We start from the raw sequence: 19,873 nt of genomic DNA on the forward strand, positions 1-19,873 counted from the left end.
TTAGAAGACCTTTCTCCTCATTGTAAATTCTAGTTTGTGTAGATGCTAATACTAATCACATTCATGTTTCATCCCTTTCTCTCTCTTTTTTAAACTTTCTAAGTTGTTTGCCTCAGTAATACTTAAAATGTAAATCTTTCTAAATTCAATGCACAATTGCTAGTGAAAGTTAGTTTTAGTGGACATAGGCTTGCTAATGTGGAAATATTTCCTGCACTTCAAAAAGGAAGGAGAGAGAAGGTTGTTTTTCCAGCACATTTTTCTTAAGTCATCCTCAGCTGTGTTTTCCTTTGTGCTTATAACTATTTTGCCATCTTTGGGGAGGCCATCTCTCATCAGTTCTGTTTTGAAACTTGCACCTTTTGGTTGTTTGTTTCCTATTTAGAATTTTATTTCTCTTGCAGGTCTAGGCTTGCAGTTATGAAGTATTGATGGGCTTCTGGCAGGGTTGTCATGTTGAAAAGGTTTTAGGTTTTTGATCAGTATTTTTTTGCATGCTTAGTTTGTATGATTGTATTCAGTTCGCACTATATTTCTCTGCTCCATATTCTGTAGTGTTGCTGGATTGGTGTGGGCTGTGAAACTTGAGTTTGTCTTTTTTCATTTGTGGTTGTTTAGATTCTAGTGATTTGATGACATTTTTCATCATTAGAAACAATTTGGTATTTACTTAAAGCACTGAATCCTTTTGGTAGTTATTGGCTGTTTTTTGTTTGTTGAGTGGATTTCCTACCATGCATGTATTTAAAAAATAAATCTTCCTCTGTTTCTCCTTTTCTGTTTTGGGTTTGTTGCATTTACCATGATGACGTATTGACCTCATGCTCAGGTTGTCAAGCATGTTTCCTGAGCTAATGTTTGATTTAACCTTCTGCAGTTGGCTGCCTTGTGTGATTTGTTCAAGGATATGAATTTTTGTTAGGCATCATTTCGACGTAGTAATTAATAGCTAGATTTTTTTCATCTTCAGGGTGAAAAGTTACCTTTAGTTTTGCCTAGGTCCCAAAGGCCAGGTCTACATTGGCGCTTAAGTTGATGTAAGGTATGTAGCTCTGGAGTGTGAAAAAATCACGCACAGCCCGAGCGATCTAGCTTACATCGACCTAACACAGTGTCTACACTATGCTATGTCAATGGGAGACGCTCTCCTGCTGACTTCACCTCCCCAAGAGGCAAAAGGTAAGTACTGAAGTTGACAGGAGAGCACTCTCCCGCTGACTCATTGTTTCTTCACCAGACCCTCTAAATCGACACCGCTGCATCAATTGCGGCGGCGCCGATTTAGCACGCAGTGTAGACAAGCCCAAAGAGACTGTCATTTTACACTGGAACAATGCACTGTAACTATCATGTTCTTGTGGACTCAAGCGTCATGAGATACTTCTGCTTTGGCCACTGTCTTGTCTTGTTAATTATTATTAAAGGCTTTTTTTTTTTAAAGAAAGAAATTTTAGTAGATATATAGAACTCCAAAAGATTTGAGGAAACTGATGGAAAAGCCACCTTGAACTTTACATCTAAGGTTAAATAGCAGGCCGCAGGCAGAATAGGAAACATGAATGCAGTACTTTTAAAGAGCAGTAAAAGAAACATTAAAAAACCAGCTTGTACAAAGAAGAGTTTCATCAAATAGAATTAGAAAATCCTCAGTCTCCCATCACAGAGAAATGTGGGGAATGTAACCTGAATAGATCTGGGAAAATTCATCTAGCTTTCATCATACAGAATTTTAAAAAATAAATTTGGAACACATGGAGTGGTTTGAAAGATTTACTAGCACTTATTTTAAGAAGGTTATCAGTGGCAAGAGATGTGACAATCCTAAATCAGTGCCAGTAAAGACCTTTTTACCACTCCATTTTGTAGCAAAATACATCTGTATATTTTTGCTTTTTGTTTTGTTTCTTCCTAAATATTACCAGGTACTTTATTTTGTCTGTCAGTAAGGCAGTATAACAATTAGAAGTATGTTGTAAGGTAACATATTTATGCCTCAGTTTAACAAAGCACTCAAGCATGTGCTTAACTTCAAGCCCATGCTGAAATCCCATTGTCTTTAATCAATACAAGTTTAATTGTTTTGCTGAATTAGTGCCTTATATTTGGACAGTTACAATATCTCAGTATTCACACATATGCAGGTAGTCTTGAGTAAATATAGTAGCCTGATCTATAGATTATGAATAAGAATTCCCAGTTATCACCTTAAGGTTAGATAGGTTCTTGTCTCAAGGTCAAGCCCCATATTATTACAATTATTTTATAATTGGGAATCCCGATGTGCACAGGTGCAACGCTCACACTATAGGAACTCTTTTATATTTACAAATAAGTTGTCAAGGTTCCTCCCCCACTCTGAACTCTAGGGTACAGATGTGGGGACCTGCATGAAAAACCTCCTAAGCTTATCTTTACCAGCTTAGGTCAAAACTTCCCCAAGGTACAAAATATTCCACCCGTTGTCCTTGGACTGGCCGCTACCACCACCAAACTAATACTGGTTACTGGGAAAGAGCTGTTTGGACGCGTCCTTCCCCCCAAAATACTTCCCAAAACCTTGCACCCCACTTCCTGGACAAGGTTTGGTAAAAAGCCTCACCAATTTGCCTAGGTGACTACAGACCCAGACCCTTGGATCTTAAGAACAATGAACAATCCTCCCAACACTTGCACTCCCCCTTTCCTGGGAAATGTTGGATAAAAAGCCTCACCAATTTGCATAGGTGACCACCGACCCAAACCCTTGGATCTGAGAACAATGAAAAAGCATTCAGTTTTCTTACAAGAAGACTTTTAATAAAAATAGAAGTAAATAGAAATAAAGAAATCCCCCCTGTAAAATCAGGATGGTAGATATCTTACAGGGTAATTAGATTCAAAAACATAGAGAACCCCTCTAGGCAAAACCTTAAGTTACAAAAAAGATACACAGACAGAAATAGTTATTCTATTCAGCACAATTCTTTTCTCAGCCATTTAAAGAAATCATAATCTAACACGTACCTAGCTAGATTACTTACTAAAAGTTCTAAGACTCCATTCCTGGTCTATCCCCGGTAAAGACCAGCATATAGACAGACAGAGACCCTTTGTTTCTCTCCCTCCTCCCAGCTTTTGAAAGTATCTTGTCTCCTCATTGATCATTTTGGTCAGGTGCCAGCGAGGTTACCTTTAGCTTCTTAACCCTTTACAGGTGAGAGGAGCTTTCCCCTGGCAGGAGGGATTTCAAAGGGGTTTACCCTTCCCTTTATATTTATGACATAAGTCTATTAATACATTTAGCAAAATCACACACACTCTAACTCAGTAAGGTAAATAAAGATAATATAGAAAGTACATCTGAACATCCATACTCTCACCATCCCTTGCAGAACAGCCTGAAATGTTAGCCATTATCTTCCTCATCACCATCACCTTCCTCATCTTCACCAGTGGCCATCATTCTGGCCCCTCCCAAGGGCTACATCTCTCTCCAACTGACCACATGCTGGGATGCCACTTTTATAATATGTTACACTAACGTAACCATGTCTAATGCGTATTCAACAGGGGTTTCTTCCTTCTTCCTTATTTGTATTTCCTCCCCTTACCAATGTTAACATGTCCTTCTATAGGTTACTATATTCATGATTTTAACTCATCATATATGTCAGTTCGTTGCCATGGCACTCTTGCAGTTGGCTATTCTGTTCAGAACCTTCCAGAAGCTGGTGTTCGTTCATGTTCCTGTGGTTGGCTCATGTCATTATGGACAATATTGCCCCCTACACTGTACTTCCAGTTCCCCAAAATGTATGAGTTACCTCAGTTCATCTATGCTAAAGTTCGTAGGCTTCAATCCTCCTGCTAACTGCTGAAGCCAATATCTTACAGGATACAAGCCTGTAGGTTCCTTGCATTACTGCTGAATACAATAAAGCAGAATGTAATACCAAGCAGTGAATATAATAGAGGTAAGTATGGCCCACTGGCATACAGACACCCTTCCCTTGTTAGGGTAATCGTTAATGAAGCTTATCACGTACATTTAGGGCCTTACTGTATGCTTAAAACCTGTGCTTTACATAACCCAATAGATGATTGATAAAAGAGAAGTGCCTGCCCAGTTAGTATATGTGTATAAGTGCCTGTGGGGTGCAACAAAAATATAAACCTGTGACTTTGCACTCCAATTGACCATAAAAATATCTTGATATTCGGTCATTACCATACTGGCTATCTCCACTATACGTCACCCTTCTTATACACGCTACTCACTTGGTTAACCTGATAGGCTACCAACAACGATGACGACAAATTCTGTTGGCACCCTCCTTCTGGCCACGCAGCTGTATGTCCACCTTAAACATCTTGCATCCGCCAATTTACGGATACCCCCTACCCAGACAACAGGCTATCACTGGAATTTCCCATGTTGGGTGATATGCTACCAGAGCAGGTACATTGATGCATTTAATGTTGACGTTATTTTCAAGATGACCTACTGAGTGGATAGCTGCAAAGTGACCGAACATATCCTCATCTGGATTGAACACAGGCAAGGAGGTGCCGTGATGTAATCTTAGTTAAATAAGACTCTTAATTAGGGTGCAGTGTCACAGACCCCATATCTGAGTTGTTCTCAATGGCACTTTTAAATAAGAATTAAAGCAAATGGCTCTTCCTGTTCCATATTTAAAAACAGTTTCAACAATATAATTTAGCAACTGCTAATCCTTGATTAAATGTGGGGCCTTTCCCAATTCTAAATTGTGCTATGTGTGTGTACTGTATGCAGAAATTGATATGACAATTGTATCCATTACTACTCCTGGCATAAGTGTAGCCACCTACCACCCTGGCGTTATTGATTAGAGGGCAGACCTTTTTCCAGGTTACTAAAGGTGACATGGCTACATTTATTAGTGTATAGTTAAGGTTTGCCCTTTTACCTGGTATGCCCTTTACAATAGGCCCATTTTAGATACATATTGTTTTCTAGTACATATATACATTGATACCATCAGTTCAGGCAATAAATTCAATACTGTCGATGATAATTAGTCGTCCTTGAGTTCGGTATACTGCCATTTGGGGACAAAATCATATGGCTTCAAAGATAGCAGTGCACCAAAGAGTAGGCTGCTGCCATTGATTCCAGTCCACAGTTACTTCAGCCTTAGAGGTCATCATTTGGAGGTTTACTACAAAGTCTGTTTTCTTTGCTTCCTTCACATGGTACACGTACTGGAGCTTGAGAGTCTGCATGTAATTGGCCAGGTGCTTCCCTGAACAAACTGTCAGGACAGCAAGAGTGCTGCATTGTAGCTGTAATATAGCTATGAATCCTACATTAATATGATGGTGGTTTGCTCAGTGAACTTCTGAATTTTAATCTGGGTTCTGCCAAACTGGCCACATGGCTTGACAAACTCTAAATCAAAATTTTGTGTGTGTGTGTTATACACACAATCGATTAGTTAGGTTTGTTTCAATTAATAAATTAATTTTAACTATCTTTGATTTCTGCAAAGATTGAACCACCCCAGCTGTAATATAGGGACACACCCATTGTAATTAGATTTTAATTATAATACTGAAATAGTGTGGTACCACAAAGAAAAATGTTTTACTAGTAATAATTTTATTATTTACATCTTTGCGCACAAAAAGATTGTTGCAATAAAAACAAAAGTATGAAAAATCCTAAACTAGTTACGTGACACAAAACATAAAAATAAATCCAAACAAGTAATCCCAACATACCACAAACTATACCACCAATGGATTAAATATTGCTGCTCAGAGCAAGTCCAGGAAACCTAAGGGTTGAAATTATTAAATGTCCTGGGTTTACAACCTTGGTTTATCTATAAAAGAAGTTTAATGATTTAGTCAGGAGCTTGCTTTTCTTTAATCTTTAAATCCTAGATTAAAACAGAAATGGGCAAAAAAAAAATAACACATTCTTTATTTAGGAAATATAAAGGGAAAATTGCAATTAGATAGATTCAATGTTTTATTTTCATGAACTAGGACCTATAATAATAAACATGATTTATATTGTGGTAGCAAAGTTTTCTACCTGTCGCTTGTGAGAGGCGTCAATAGTTCCTTAAAAGAATAATTCCTGTGTGAAGCAGAAAGATTATATGTTGCTGACTTCCTTTACCATGTTGGGTAAGTCTGGAATTGCAACTAACATGATACCTATTTTTGGAATAATAATGCACAACCAATTAGTTAAATTAGGAATATATCTAATACAAACATACAAGTAACAAAAAAATATAAATACTTAATGCTTGACTATTCCCTAAGGCCGTTACCTCACTCCTTTTTCTACTTTTTCTCATGGAGGATAGGTCCATCAATGGCTATTAGCCAGGATGGGCAGGGATGGTGTCCCTAGCCTCTGTTTGCCAGAAGCTGAGAATGGGTGACAGGGATGGATCATTTGATGATTACCTGTTCTGTTCATTCCCTCTGGTGCACCTGGCATTAGCCACCGTTGGAAGACAGGATACTGGGTTAGATGGACCCTTGGTCTGACCCAGTATGGCCATTTTTGTGTTCTTATGCACTGCTTCCCCTACCACTTACAGGTTAGAGGAGTAGTAAACAGAGTTTGCTTTATCTTGTACATGCACATTTAGACAAGGTTATGTCTAGTCTGTCTAAAGGATGCTGAACCTTCTCAATTTATGGGATATGTTTTTAAAATATATATAAGATGTTTTATGGGTCCCTACTCTTTAATAATATGCTGCCAAATTCAAGTTAGAAGCAATTTTCTTTGCCTACTTCCCCTTTTCCTCCTAAGCACAGAGTGCAAAAGTACTTCCCCTTTCAGTAACATGTTAGTTGCTGGTCAAAGGCTAAGTGATTTTGCTGCTGAGGATTACTTAGAAATTACAAGCTAAAAGCACAGAGCCTGTTGTCTTGGTGGATTACAGGATACGGGCTAAATGCATAGTTACAAGGTCTCTAAAATGAAGCTTTTGGTACTTTCTGGTAAGTAAGGGTTTTTCCCTTGTTCCTTTGATACTTTTTATTCAACCATTCCTTTATATTACCGTTTAATTTAGTCTCCTGGGATTTTAACACCCTGGTTTGGTGGAAGTTGGATTTATACTAACAGCTGTGCTTAGACAGTCTTGTTGCTTCTCATTTCTCCATTTGAGTCTTTAACCACTGATGAGCATTAGTTGTTACGTTACATTAGACATATGATCATATGAACAAACCCACAAGTTAGGGCGATTAAAAATTAGTCCATGTTGCATCTGTATGAAACCTCCTCCATAATCTTTAATATGTTTGTATGCTATGTTTTGGTCGACCACAACCAGAATTCTGAGCAGACTCTACTCCACTTACCTCCAACTCCTACTTCAAATGAGCTCAATTAAATCTTACTAGCTAGCTGCATTCTAAATCTGCGCAATAAGCACTTAACACTGTACATATGTAGACGTGTCCCTCCTTAAATAATTAACCCCTTAACCAGTTTCAACAATTACTTGAACAAGTCTCAAGAAAAGCAGAGGGGATGGGGTTCTGCTCCCCCTCTCTTCCCTCGATGGCTAATGTGCTCTTATCCGATCGAGAATAATTACCCCGTCGGGACCTACAGAGCAGCAAAGGGGAGGCTGCTGATAGATGGATCTGGGCTCAGCCCGGGAGAGCTGAGGGGACTGAAATAAAGTATCCTGGACCGTACAAGTTCTGAGCCTCTGCGGCTTCTTGGCACCACCTCAAAGTGTGGGTCATTGGGCCAAATGCGACTGCCATAGTAACTCTTATAGGTACCTCAAAATTACAACCAGTTTACAAAGCCCCCTTAACATGTGTATAAAGGAATCCCCTCCTTGCGTGATTCTAAACACCAGTGACTAGTCGATAATACCCAATGAGGAGTGCAGTCAGGCTGAAGTCCCACATCACTCACTTGCATCCCTTATGTGGTTATAATTTCCTTGAGCATCTAATGGTGGGAGACAGGTGGTTACCCACGAGGGTCCCACCCTGCCTCTGGCATGCCAAGTGAATCTGATGGTCAAGAAATCAAGTGCTCCTCTGTTTGATGTGGGTCTGTGTTACTACTGTCCTCCAGGGGGGCATACCCTTCCCCTCTTGCTAAGAAAAAGCAGAAATAGTAGACTAGAGGCAAAGAACTAGAAAAGAGGAACAATAGCAGAGGGGGAAAGAGCAAGTCCCTGGTGAGTTACAGTGAGTGTTTCTGACAGGAACCAAATTCTGACTAAGAGTTTACCTGGATTTTAATTTAGATTTTACCTATCCCGGGTAGGGAGATTACCGCGGTATGCCCTCAGGGTCACTGTTCAGGCACCAATCTGTAGCCTGATCTATAGATTATGAATAAGAATACCCAGTTATCACCTTAAGGTTAGACAGGTTCTTGTCCCAAGATCAAGCCCTGTATTATTAAAATTATTATATAATTGGGAACCCCGATGTGCACAGGTGCAACGCTCACACTATAGGAACTCTTTTATATTTACAAATAAATAATCTGTTAATACATTTAGCAAAGTCACACACACTCTAACTCAGTAAGGTAAATAAAGATAATACATAAAGTATATCTGAATATCCATACTCTCACCATCCCTTGCAGAACAACCTGAAATGTTAGCCATTATCTTCCTCATCACTGTCACCTTCCTCATCTTCACCAGGGGCCATTATTCTGGCCCCTCCCAAGGGCTACATCTCTCTCCCTCTCCCTCTACAAGTGACCACACACTGGGATGCAAATTTTATAATATTACTCTGATGTTACGTGTCTAATGTATATTCAGTAGGGGTTTTCCCCCTCTTCCTTATTTGTATTTCCTCCCCTTACCAATGTTAGGTTGTATAGGTTAGTAAATTTATGATTTTAACTCATCATGTAGGTCAGTTCGTAACCATGGCACTCTTACGGTTGGATGTTCCGTCCAGAACCTTTCAGAAGTTGGTGTGTGTTCATGTTTCTATTGTTGGCTGATGTCATAGACAAAATTCCCCGCTAGGCTCTACTTCCAGTTCCCCAAAACTTGTGTTACGTAAATTTATCTATGCCAAAGAGCATGAGGATTGAGGCCTATGAAAACTGCTGCAGCCAGTGTCTTACAGGATACAAGCCTGTAAGTTCCTTGCATTACTGTTGAATATAATAAATATATATTGTTGAATATATATATACTGTTGAATATAATGAATCAGAATATGATACAAAGCAGTGAATATAATACAAGTAAATATAATACCCCACTGGGCTACAAAGGCAATAAAGGATAATGGCTTATTTTTTAAAAAAATAATTGTACAAAACATAGGTATGTCTACTATAATCGTTGCAAGGCATGTATCATCTCTGGTAATGGGAATCTGGTCTCGTGTGTGTGTATGTGTGTGTGTGTGTATATATATATATGTATATATACACAAAAAATATATATATAAAAATGTAGTAAGTCATGTTGGCAGACCTTCATGGGCTCCACAAATGGAAAAGGCACGAGCAAATTTTGCAGAGAGACCTGTTAATTGGATGCAAATTAACACCTTGAAATATTGCAACGAAGGATTTCATATGGAGAGTTGACAGTAGTGTTAATGCTTTTGCTCTTCGCTTTGTTGCAGGTGTGCCCATCCTAGGGGAGGTGTGATTCAGAGTGTGTCTTCCTGGAAACATGGCTCAGGCTCACAGTACATTAGCACTCGGCAAACACAGTCATGGACAGCGGTGGCCCCCCAGCAGAATTGGGCTTCACCCCCAGAAGTAGTTGATCTCACTTTGGACGAGGATACCAGACGCAAATATCTACTGTAAAGCAATGTCACCGTGTTTTTGCCCCCACCATCCCTTCCCCTCTTTATGGCACGGAAGTTCATTGTTGTAGCTTCAGCTTCAGAAGCCCTGTTCTTAGCGTTATGGACTTAAAACTCCTGGAGAATTTCCTTTTCCATCAGAATGCAGTGTCATTTTAATATCGCTTCAAATATATTACCTTCTCAAAGGAGGATTTTTCCTAGTATGAAAACTTGATAGCACTGAATTTAAGTGACACCTATGGTTATGCATTGTGTGTGTTAATCTAAAGAAATAATTGTGCAGACAGATACACGCTCCCATCCTCTCCCACCACTGATATCAAAATGATTTTAATTTACCAGTAAATTGATTTTGTTGCTAGAAGCTAGTGTTTTTGCTTTGTGAGCATCAGAGACAGTGATGGCCTGATTTTGAGAGGTGCTGAGCCCCCTTCCATTGATTTCAGTGGAACTGCAAGTGCTCAGCCCTTCTGAAAATTGGACCAACAGTATTTACCCAATTTGATTTGGTTTCTTCACCAGCAGGACTATCGTTTTATAGAAAGGCCCATAACATGCACTGGACAACTTTTTAATTCAAGGATTGTCATTTTCTGTTGTAATTTATAGTTTACATTCTGTTCAGTGCTGTCTTCTGTCTTTCTTGGCTATGGTGTTTCATTGGTCATTTGCCACAGCATGTTACATTCCCCCCCCCCAAATAACAATGACTTAATAGCAGCTGATCAGCACAAAAGCATAAGAAAATAGTCACAAAAAGACCCAGCATTCCTGCCCATTTTAAAGGGATCTGAATCCCTTGCATTTTAGGATCCTGATTTTTTTTAACCATGCCTCTCAATCTTCTTCCTTCTGAAAGGTTCCTTTTGTACTTTACCTCTTTCCTTCAATCAAGTTCTTCAGAAAACTTACTCTATCAGGCCCCATTCCAGCACAGCACTTAAGCAGATGTGTAATTTTAAGCACCAGCGTAGCCCCATTGAAATCAATGGGGCTACTCAAATGCTTAAAACTGTCAATGTGCTTTAGTACTTTGCAGGATCAGGGCCTACACTTATCCTTTGGTTTTAAGTAGTTCTGCCCATTTACCTATTCTTAGGTCATGTTTTCTATCCTAGTGTTTGAACCTCTCTTAGGGTCTGATCCTGCAAACACTTACCTACCAAAGCTGGGTGTTTACTACAGTGAAATCAATTGGACTAGACGCTCTAGTAAGCATTAGTCCCTATAGTAAGTATTGAAGTAGCCCTTAATCACTCACACTGGCTCCTGTTCAAGGTAAAAACCAAAGACTAAACTTCAAAACAAGAGGATGTTCACTTTAAATATCTATTGTGTAATTGAAATGTGTCCCTTTGTATTCAAAATGCTTTTAATGGGATTTTTCTACAGTTCCGACACAGAATTTTTACCAGCTAGGGTTATGCAGCAAGTAGAAAGGACACCGCGAGTCCTGATCTGGTTGATTTGGTGTCAGTTTGCAAGAGCACAGGGTGGCTTCCAAAAATTTGCTGTATGGACAAGCATTTTGCCTTTGGTAGCACAGATTTGTTAAAAAAAAAATTGATTCTAGTATTGTTAATAGTAAACAGTTTGCTTTGCTTCAAAAAGTGGAAAGGTTGTGACTGCACTTTAAAGAGCAACTAGGAAAAGGATTTATATTCTGTTTTAAAAGTTTCTAAAACAGTAAATGGTGATCAGCGTGTTGCATGACCATAACCTGTAAGATGTATTTGGTGCTTCTAGTAATTGGTCTCTTTGGGGGTGGGAGGGAGTGTAGTGAATGGAATCCATACTCATTGCAATAGAGAACTGTCCTGTAATATTGGTTCACTATATTAATAGTGACTATTGATCTTTTTTCCTAATTGGTTAATTACATAACTTATCCATCATTTTAGCAGATTAGCACCATGCTGTAGGTTAACTGGGAAAGATGATTTAATGTGGCTGCTTTTTACTGTTTCATGAAGTTGTCTTTAAAAGATCAGTTTCTAAGAAAGCTGCAGGGACCCATTTGTAGTCCTTCCATTTAAAAAATTGCAAACAGACTTTCTGTTTCTCAGTTTGTATATGATGTGACTTCCATGTATATATAAAAATGACTGCATCCTAACCAAACTTCCTTCAATTGTGCACTGTGTTTGTTTTAAACAAATCATGTATTTTAGTCTGATGCTGGTTTTCTTTTCTTTTATTTAAAACACTACATATTTCTTTTATTCTTTTAACAAATTTTAAAGGGTAGTGATCTAAAAACCACAATCACTGGATAGCTAGGAAGTATTTCTTTTTTTGTTTTGGGGGATTTTTTTTAAGAGAGCAAAAGGTGCCTGGACAATTTTGCTCTTCTCAACAGGAAAGTGAAATGTTAGCCATTGTATGGCGAACAACCAATGCACTTGGGGCCTGATCCCAAAGCCCACTGAAGGCAATCGGAGGCTTTCCATTGACTTCAGTGGGCACTGTCTTAAGCCCTTTATGGTTCAGCAGTTCCTCTATTGCTAGCGTTTGAACTTGGAATCTTCTGCAGTGGAGACAAATCATTGCTTAGAATTTAATGTTTAAAATGTGCAACTCTAGTTAAAAATTTGGTTCTTCTTGACACTCATTATTTAGTTCTCATTTTCCATCTAGTATTTAATGGTCTTTGGAGGAAAAAAATAATAATAAGAGTGTTTTATATATATATATATATTTATATATATATATATATATTAAAAAAAATAAATATATATATATTTTTGGTGCAAGATGAGACCTTCTGTTTTTTGAAACAAGTCTGTAGCATAAAGGTTAAACTATTTTAAGACAAAATAAAAGAGTGTATTATTTAAACAATATTACCTTGCGTGGGAGTTTTTTTTTTCCACTTCCATTTAATACTGTGATATTTGGAGTGCCTCCAAAATAAAGCCTTTAAGCTCTGAGAGTGGGTTATATACTTTTAGAATTCAGTACTATTCCCTTCTCTGACATTCAGTTAGATGCCTAGAATGTTAAATGTTTTATTTCCTCACCACAAAAGCTTTCCTTTATCCAGCATGTCAAAGACTTGGTCCAGCACAACAATTTTGGATTATGGTACTGATGGGAGGTGACAACTGGTGACAATGAGTAGTGGATTCCTATATTTATTTATAGGACCTAGGTACACCATGGGTACCAGCAAGACAGGTTTCTACAAACCATTCCCACCATGTGCCTTAAACCTTACTGGCAGGGACCACAAGTAGGGATGAGAATACCATGTCCAATTCAGTCTCAGTCCTGATACTCAAAGCCTTCCATAGGATTCGCCCCAGCTATCTGGGATCACAACTCTTCCTCTGTGACCACCCATGTCAGCCAAGTTCTATTGGAACCATGAAACTGACCAATAGGGGGAGACTTCTGAATGTGGGAGACAAAACTTCCCCTGGAGTTGGATCTAGACTATGGAACTCACTCCTGCAATAGATAAGAATGACATGGGCATTTCCACATTCAGAATTAAATGCAAAGTTCCTTACTTTGACTTAACTTTCCCATTACTTTTCAGTCTGCTTATGCATAGGAGGGAAGCAAAGGGAAAGAAAAGAAATCTACCTTTCAAGCTATTCCTGCAGGAGAAGAGGGTAGAGGAAGAGTTTTGTTTAGTATCAGTCTTTTTGTTAGATGAGGACGCAAGCTGGTACTACACTAAGTGCCATATATACTAAATACAAAGATAAATAGGGAGAGGTGCTGAGGGTAGTTCACTCTTCATACCCATTCACTCCTTAGTATTGAAATTACAAATTGTGGTGGTGATGTGTTGTGGACATTGGTACAGGACTCCAACTAATTTCACATCGGGCATCAGAAGAGAGGTTGACACTTTAGAGTTTGATGCAAAGCTAGAAAGGACAACTGGTGCACCTCCCAGTCATTCAGCTCCTGATTTGATATTGATGCTCATTTTGAAAGATTGCAGTAACAGGCTGGATATGTTTCTAACCATTTTTCTATCATTTATATTTTTAAAATCTGCTTTCTTCACACCCAGAAGGGTACCATAAACTAAGCCTTCATAAATTGAAATATAAAGCATCTGAAGTTCTACCCCAACCACCTACCTCTTTCCTCCTGGCTCAGGCTGATTCACTTCGTATTGCCACTTTTCTTTATGAAAATCATGATTCCTGGGACAACACAAGAGCTAATAAATCAGTCCTGATTTTTCTTCCCTTCCTCACCCCCCCACACCCCATAAGATCTTCTGGATGCGAATTAATTTCTTGGCTGAAAAGCTGTTCCATCTGCTTTGAAATGGGAATTGAAAGTAAATGGATTGAAAGGTGGTCCACTTTCACAGTAGCATTTGTAAATACCTCTGTATCCTTTGGTGAAATGCTGTTCCCACCGTTCCGCCTTCTTAGGGCCATAGTCTGAATGACCATTGCTATCGCGCCCTGTTTCCCAGAGTATCAATGAATTACGACTACAGTTTACACTGGGAAAAGAGCAGCACTCCACCAAAGTTCTATCCAAAGTTCTAATCCAAAGGCTGGGTTACCACCAACAGGTCCTGCATTTAAAGTGGTCTGGAACAGGTAAAAATAAGAATAGTCTCCACCTAATATTGAAATGAGATGGAAAAGTCCAGGAGTTCAGATCCCTGAGTCTTTCTTGATACCAGGGTTGAGCAAAACTCTCATGTCCCTGAGCAGATGGGTGTGTTCTGTACAGACTCGATGAGAACACTGATGTGTAGAGAACACCCCTACGCACCCTGGCTGCTTTCTCTTGGAGATGGTTGTTCAGCTGTATTTACAATTCCGCTTAAAATTAAAATTGGCTGCCAGCTGCTGATAGGGGGGATGGCATTTTTCAAAGGGTAAATCTAAGGGGGTGAAATGGGCAGGGGTAAACCTGATGAACTCATTAACCCCCGATAAACCTCCTGTGTTATTGCCTTGATTTGCCAATTTAGGGATCGCACATGAGAAATTGGCAAGAGGCAAGTGAGAAAACATGCTGGAGATGGAAGGGCAAAAGAACTAGAACATGTAGTGTTTTTCCCAAGTTGCTGATGAAAAATCTTAAGTGTTTGATATGCTATTGCTTCCAGTGAGAAGCCCTGATTAGGCTGAATGTTTAGAAAGCAAAGTTCTGCAGAACACTAAGAAAGGGAGAATCACAGCGTGCCCTTCATCAGGGAATTACTACAGGGTCCTTACCTACTGAAGACCCTGTCCTTTCCATCATGTTAAAACTGCGGCCCTCCCGGGACCTTTATTTTATCATACTGACTAAAGATTTTATTTAAAGGTGTTTCTTGTGTGTTCAGTGGCTAGGGAAAGGTAATTGGATATGGAGCCTATTACCTAGGATTCTTGTTTGAATTCCACTAAGGCGGTAGTAACTGAAAGTCATTTTGCTGGTTGTTGAATGGCCAATGTGAAGGAAGTTATGGTCTCCATCTAGTTCCCTAAGTGATGTGTCTGCATCACAACTGGCGCCTTTGTTGGTATGAAATTATCTTCTCATTCTTTGCGGTGGGTCCCTCCAGCTCAGGGTTGAGACATGTTTTGGAGAGGGGAGGGGCAGTGCAAGGAAGCCAGCAGTATCTCTTCTGTAGCTAAATAAAGGAGTTCCATCTGCAGGGCTGTCAAATGGATACCTCTTATGAGCACTGTCTGAGACAATAAATTGAAAACACACATTCAAGAGCTAACATAGCTGCTGAAGGCCACGATGGAAAAAAGCATTAGCCCTGTTTAAAACTGAGGCATGTGTTAATATATACACACACAGTGCCTGCTGGAAAATGGAGTTTATTATACATGGCTGTTCAAACCTGCTACTTTCTCCCTAAGACTGCCTCATCCTCAATCTCACACAGACCTGCTGAAGTCCCACTTTGGTTTTTTTAAACCATAATCCTCAAGTGAAAATGCAGAAAATTACAGCACCTGTTTCCACGCTTAGTTTATAGTTGTGTGTCAGTGCTCACATATTCCAGTTAGGTATTCAAGTACTATGGTCATGAATGTAATGTAGAAACCTAGATAGCTTCCTGGTCAGCATGTAGCTTTTCACTCCTTTGGCCTTCACCTTATTAAAGCAAGTATGGCAAGCCCTCTGACTTAGTTAAAAGAAAAGGAGTACTTGTGGCACCTTAGAGACTAACCAATTACTCTGATACTCTGAAACCTGACTTAGTTAGTTACCACTAGTCGAAAGAGGTGGCAAAGGCCTAACTTGTCATCTGGTATGTCCCTTGCCCATTGCAAGTTTATTCTCTCTTATTTAAATACTAGACTAATCCTGGGTTTACTCTGTGTGTTGTTTGGGGAAATGGACTAGATAACATAATGGAACTTTCCCCTCTAGTTTGGACGATGGTGATTTGTATTACTGTAGTTGTCTAAAGGTTTCATTCAATATCAGGGCCCCTTTGTGCTAGATATTGCACATACACGCAAGGGAGACCGTCCATGCCCCAAAGTGTTTACATGATGGAGTGTTTATATGACAGATGGAGACCTGAGATCTAGAAAAATGAAGTGACTTGCCCAAGATCACACAGGTGGTCTTTGGTGGAGCCACAAATTTGTACCCAGACCCCCTGAATCCTAGTCCAGCGTCCTAATCACAAAACCATTGTTCCTCTCAGGATGTGTTGTCAGGCATGTTTTAAATGTTAAGCAATAGTCTTCCTGCCATTTTCTTTGGAAGCGCTTTCAGATTTTAACGATAGCCTTAAATAGCCCAATTTCATCCCAATACTCATAATAACCCTTTAGAACACCCTAAAGCTCTGCAAACCTCCAGGGTAAGGCTGAGGACTAACTGACTTTGCCCTGGTCTACACTACGAGTTTAGGTCGAATTTAGCAGCGTTAGTTCGATTTAACCCTACACCCATCCACATGACGAAGCTATTTTTGTCGACTTACGGTATGTCTACACTACGGAATAAGGTGGAATTTATAGAAGTCGGTTTTTTAGAAATCGGTTTTATATATTTGAGTGTGTGTGTCCCCACAGAAAATGCTCTAAGTGCATTAACTCGGCGGAGCGCTTCCACAGTACCGAGGCTAGAGTCGACTTCTGGAGTGTTGCACTGTGGGTAGCTATCCCACAGTTCCCGCAGTCTCCGCTGCCCATTGGAATTCTGGGTTGAGATCCCAATGCCTGATGGGGCTAAAACATTGTCGCGGGTGGTTCTGGGTACATATCGTCAGGCCCCCGTTCCCTCCCTCCCTCCGTGAAAGCAAGGGCAGACAATCATTTCGCGCCTTTTTTCCTGAGTTACCTGTGCAGACGCCATACCACGGCAAGCATGGAGCCCGCTCAGGTAACCGTCACCCTATGTCTCCTGGGTGCTGGCAGACGCGGTACGGCATTGCTACACAGTAGCAGCAACCCCTTGCCTTGTGGCAGCAGACGGTACAGTACGACTGGTAGCCGTCATCGTCATGTCCGAGGTGCTCCTGGCCACGTCGGCTGGGAGCGCCTGGGCAGACATGGGTGCAGGGACTAAATCTGGAGTGACTTGACCAGGTCATTCTCTTTAGTCCTGCCTGCAGTCAGTCCTATTGAACCGTCTTATGGTGAGCGGGCAGGCGATACGGACTGCTAGCAGTTGTACTGTACCATCTTCTGCCGAGCAGCCATGAGATGTGGATGGCATGCAGTCCTTCTGCACCGTCTGCTGCCAGCCAAAGATGTAAAAGATAGATGGAGTGGATCAAAACAAGAAATAGACCAGATTTGTTTTGTACTCATTTGCTTCCCCCCCTCCCCTGTCTAGGGGACTCATTCTTCTAGATCACACTGCAGTCACTCACAGAGAAGGTGCAGCGAGGTAAATCTAGCCATGTATCAATCAGAGGCCAGGCTAACCTTCTTGTTCCAATAAGGACAATAACTTAGGTGCACCATTTCTTATTGGAACCCTCCGTGAAGTCCTGCCTGAAATACTCCTAGATGTAAAGCCACCCCCTTTGTTGATTTTAGCTCCCTGAAGCCAACCCTGTAAGCGCCCCTCCCGGCGTCAGAGCAACGGCAAACAATCGGGCATCTGAGAGTGCTGTCCAGAGCAGTCACAATGGAGCACTCTGATGGGGCTAAAACATTGTCGCGGGTGGTTCTGGGTACGTATTGTCAGGCCCCCGTTCCCTCCCTCCCTCCGTGAAAGCAAGGGCAGACAATCATTTCGCGCCTTTTTTCCTGAGTTACCTGTGCAGACGCCATACCACGGCAAGCATGGAGCCCGCTCAGGTAACCGTCACCCTATGTCTCCTGGGTGCTGGCAGACGCGGTACGGCTTTGCTGCACAGTAGCAGTAACCCGCTGCCAGAAGGTGCAATACGATTGGTAGTCGTCCTCGTCATGTCCGAGGTGCTCCTGGCCACGTCAGCTGGGAGCGCCTGGGCAGACATGGGTGCAGGGACTAAATTTGGAGTGACTTGACCAGGTCATTCTCTTTAGTCCTGCAGTCAGTCCTATTGAACCGTCTTATGGTGAGCGGGCAGGCAATACGGACTGCTAGCAGTCGTATTGTACCATCTTCTGCCAGGCAGGCAAGAGATGGGGATGGCTAGCAGTTGTACTGTACCATCTTCTGCCGAGCAGCCATGAGATGTGGATGGCATGCAGTCCTTCTGCACCGTCTGCTGCCAGCCAAAGATGTAAAAGATAGATGGAGTGGGTCAAAACAAGAAATAGACCAGATTTGTTTTGTACTCATTTGCCTCCTCCCCTGTCTAGGGGACTCATTCCTCTAGGTCACACTGCAGTCACTCACAGAGAAGGTGCAGCGAGGTAAATCTAGGCATGTATCAGTCAGAGGCCAGGCTAACCTCCTTGTTCCAATAAGAACAATAACTTAGGTGCACCATTTCTTATTGGAACCCTCCGTGAAGTCCTGCCTGAAATACTCCTTGATGTACAGGCACCCCCTTTGTTGATTTTAGCTCCCTGAAGCCAACCCTGTAAGCCGTGTCGTCATTCGCCCCTCCCTCCGTCAGAGCAACGGCAGACAATCATTCCGCGCCTTTTTTCTGTGCGGATGCCATACCAAGGCAAGCATGGAGGCCGCTCAGCTCACTTTGGCAATTAGGAGCACATTAACCACCACACGCATTATCCAGCAGTATATGCAGCACCAGAACCTGGCAAAGCGATACCGGGCGAGGAGGCGACGTCAGCGCGGTCACGTGAGTGATCAGGACATGGACACAGATTTCTCTGAAAGCATGGGCCCTGCCAATGCATGCATCATGGTGCTAATGGGGCAGGTTCATGCTGTGGAACGCCAATTCTGGGCTCGGGAAACAAGCACAGACTGGTGGGACCGCATAGTGTTGCAGGTCTGGGACGATTCCCAGTGGCTGCGAAACTTTCGCATGCGTAAGGGCACTTTCATGGAACTTTGTGACTTGCTTTCCCCTGCCCTGAGGCGCATGAATACCAAGATGAGAGCAGCCCTCACAGTTGAGAAGCGAGTGGCGATAGCCCTGTGGAAGCTTGCAACGCCAGACAGCTACCGGTCAGTTGGGAATCAATTTGGAGTGGGCAAATCTACTGTGGGGGCTGCTGTGATGCAAGTAGCCCACGCAATCAAAGATCTGCTGATATCAAGGGTAGTGACCCTGGGAAATGTGCAGGTCATAGTGGATGGCTTTGCTGCAATGGGATTCCCTAACTGTGGTGGGGCTATAGACGGAACCCATATCCCTATCTTGGCACCGGAGCACCAAGCCGCCGAGTACATAAACCGCAAGGGGTACTTTTCGATAGTGCTGCAAGCTCTGGTGGATCACAAGGGACGTTTCACCAACATTAACGTGGGATGGCCGGGAAAGGTGCATGATGCTCGCATCTTCAGGAACTCTGGTCTGTTTCAAAAGCTGCAGGAAGGGACTTTATTCCCAGACCAGAAAATAACTGTTGGGGATGTTGAAATGCCTATATGTATCCTTGGGGACCCAGCCTACCCCTTAATGCCATGGCTCATGAAGCCGTACACAGGCAGCCTGGACAGTAGTCAGGAGCTGTTCAACTACAGGCTGAGCAAGTGC

General features: G+C 41.4%; 1 protein-coding gene across 2 annotated transcripts in view; it reads left to right on the forward strand.

The window, feature by feature from the left end:
• ARK2N (arkadia (RNF111) N-terminal like PKA signaling regulator 2N) overlaps positions 1-12,663 on the forward strand; it is an 87,553-nt gene extending 74,890 nt beyond the window's left edge. For both annotated transcript variants that reach the window (XM_048849609.2, XM_048849610.2), the window contains exon 5: positions 9,631-12,663. In XM_048849609.2, coding sequence (XP_048705566.1) covers positions 9,631-9,820 — 190 coding nt within the window. In that variant the 3' untranslated portion in view covers positions 9,821-12,663. The remainder of the gene's footprint in view (positions 1-9,630) is intronic.
• The last annotated feature ends 7,210 nt before the right edge of the window (positions 12,664-19,873 follow it).

Source organism: Caretta caretta, chromosome 5 (genome assembly GCF_965140235.1).
Source record: "Caretta caretta isolate rCarCar2 chromosome 5, rCarCar1.hap1, whole genome shotgun sequence".
Taxonomy (NCBI): domain Eukaryota; kingdom Metazoa; phylum Chordata; order Testudines; family Cheloniidae; genus Caretta; species Caretta caretta.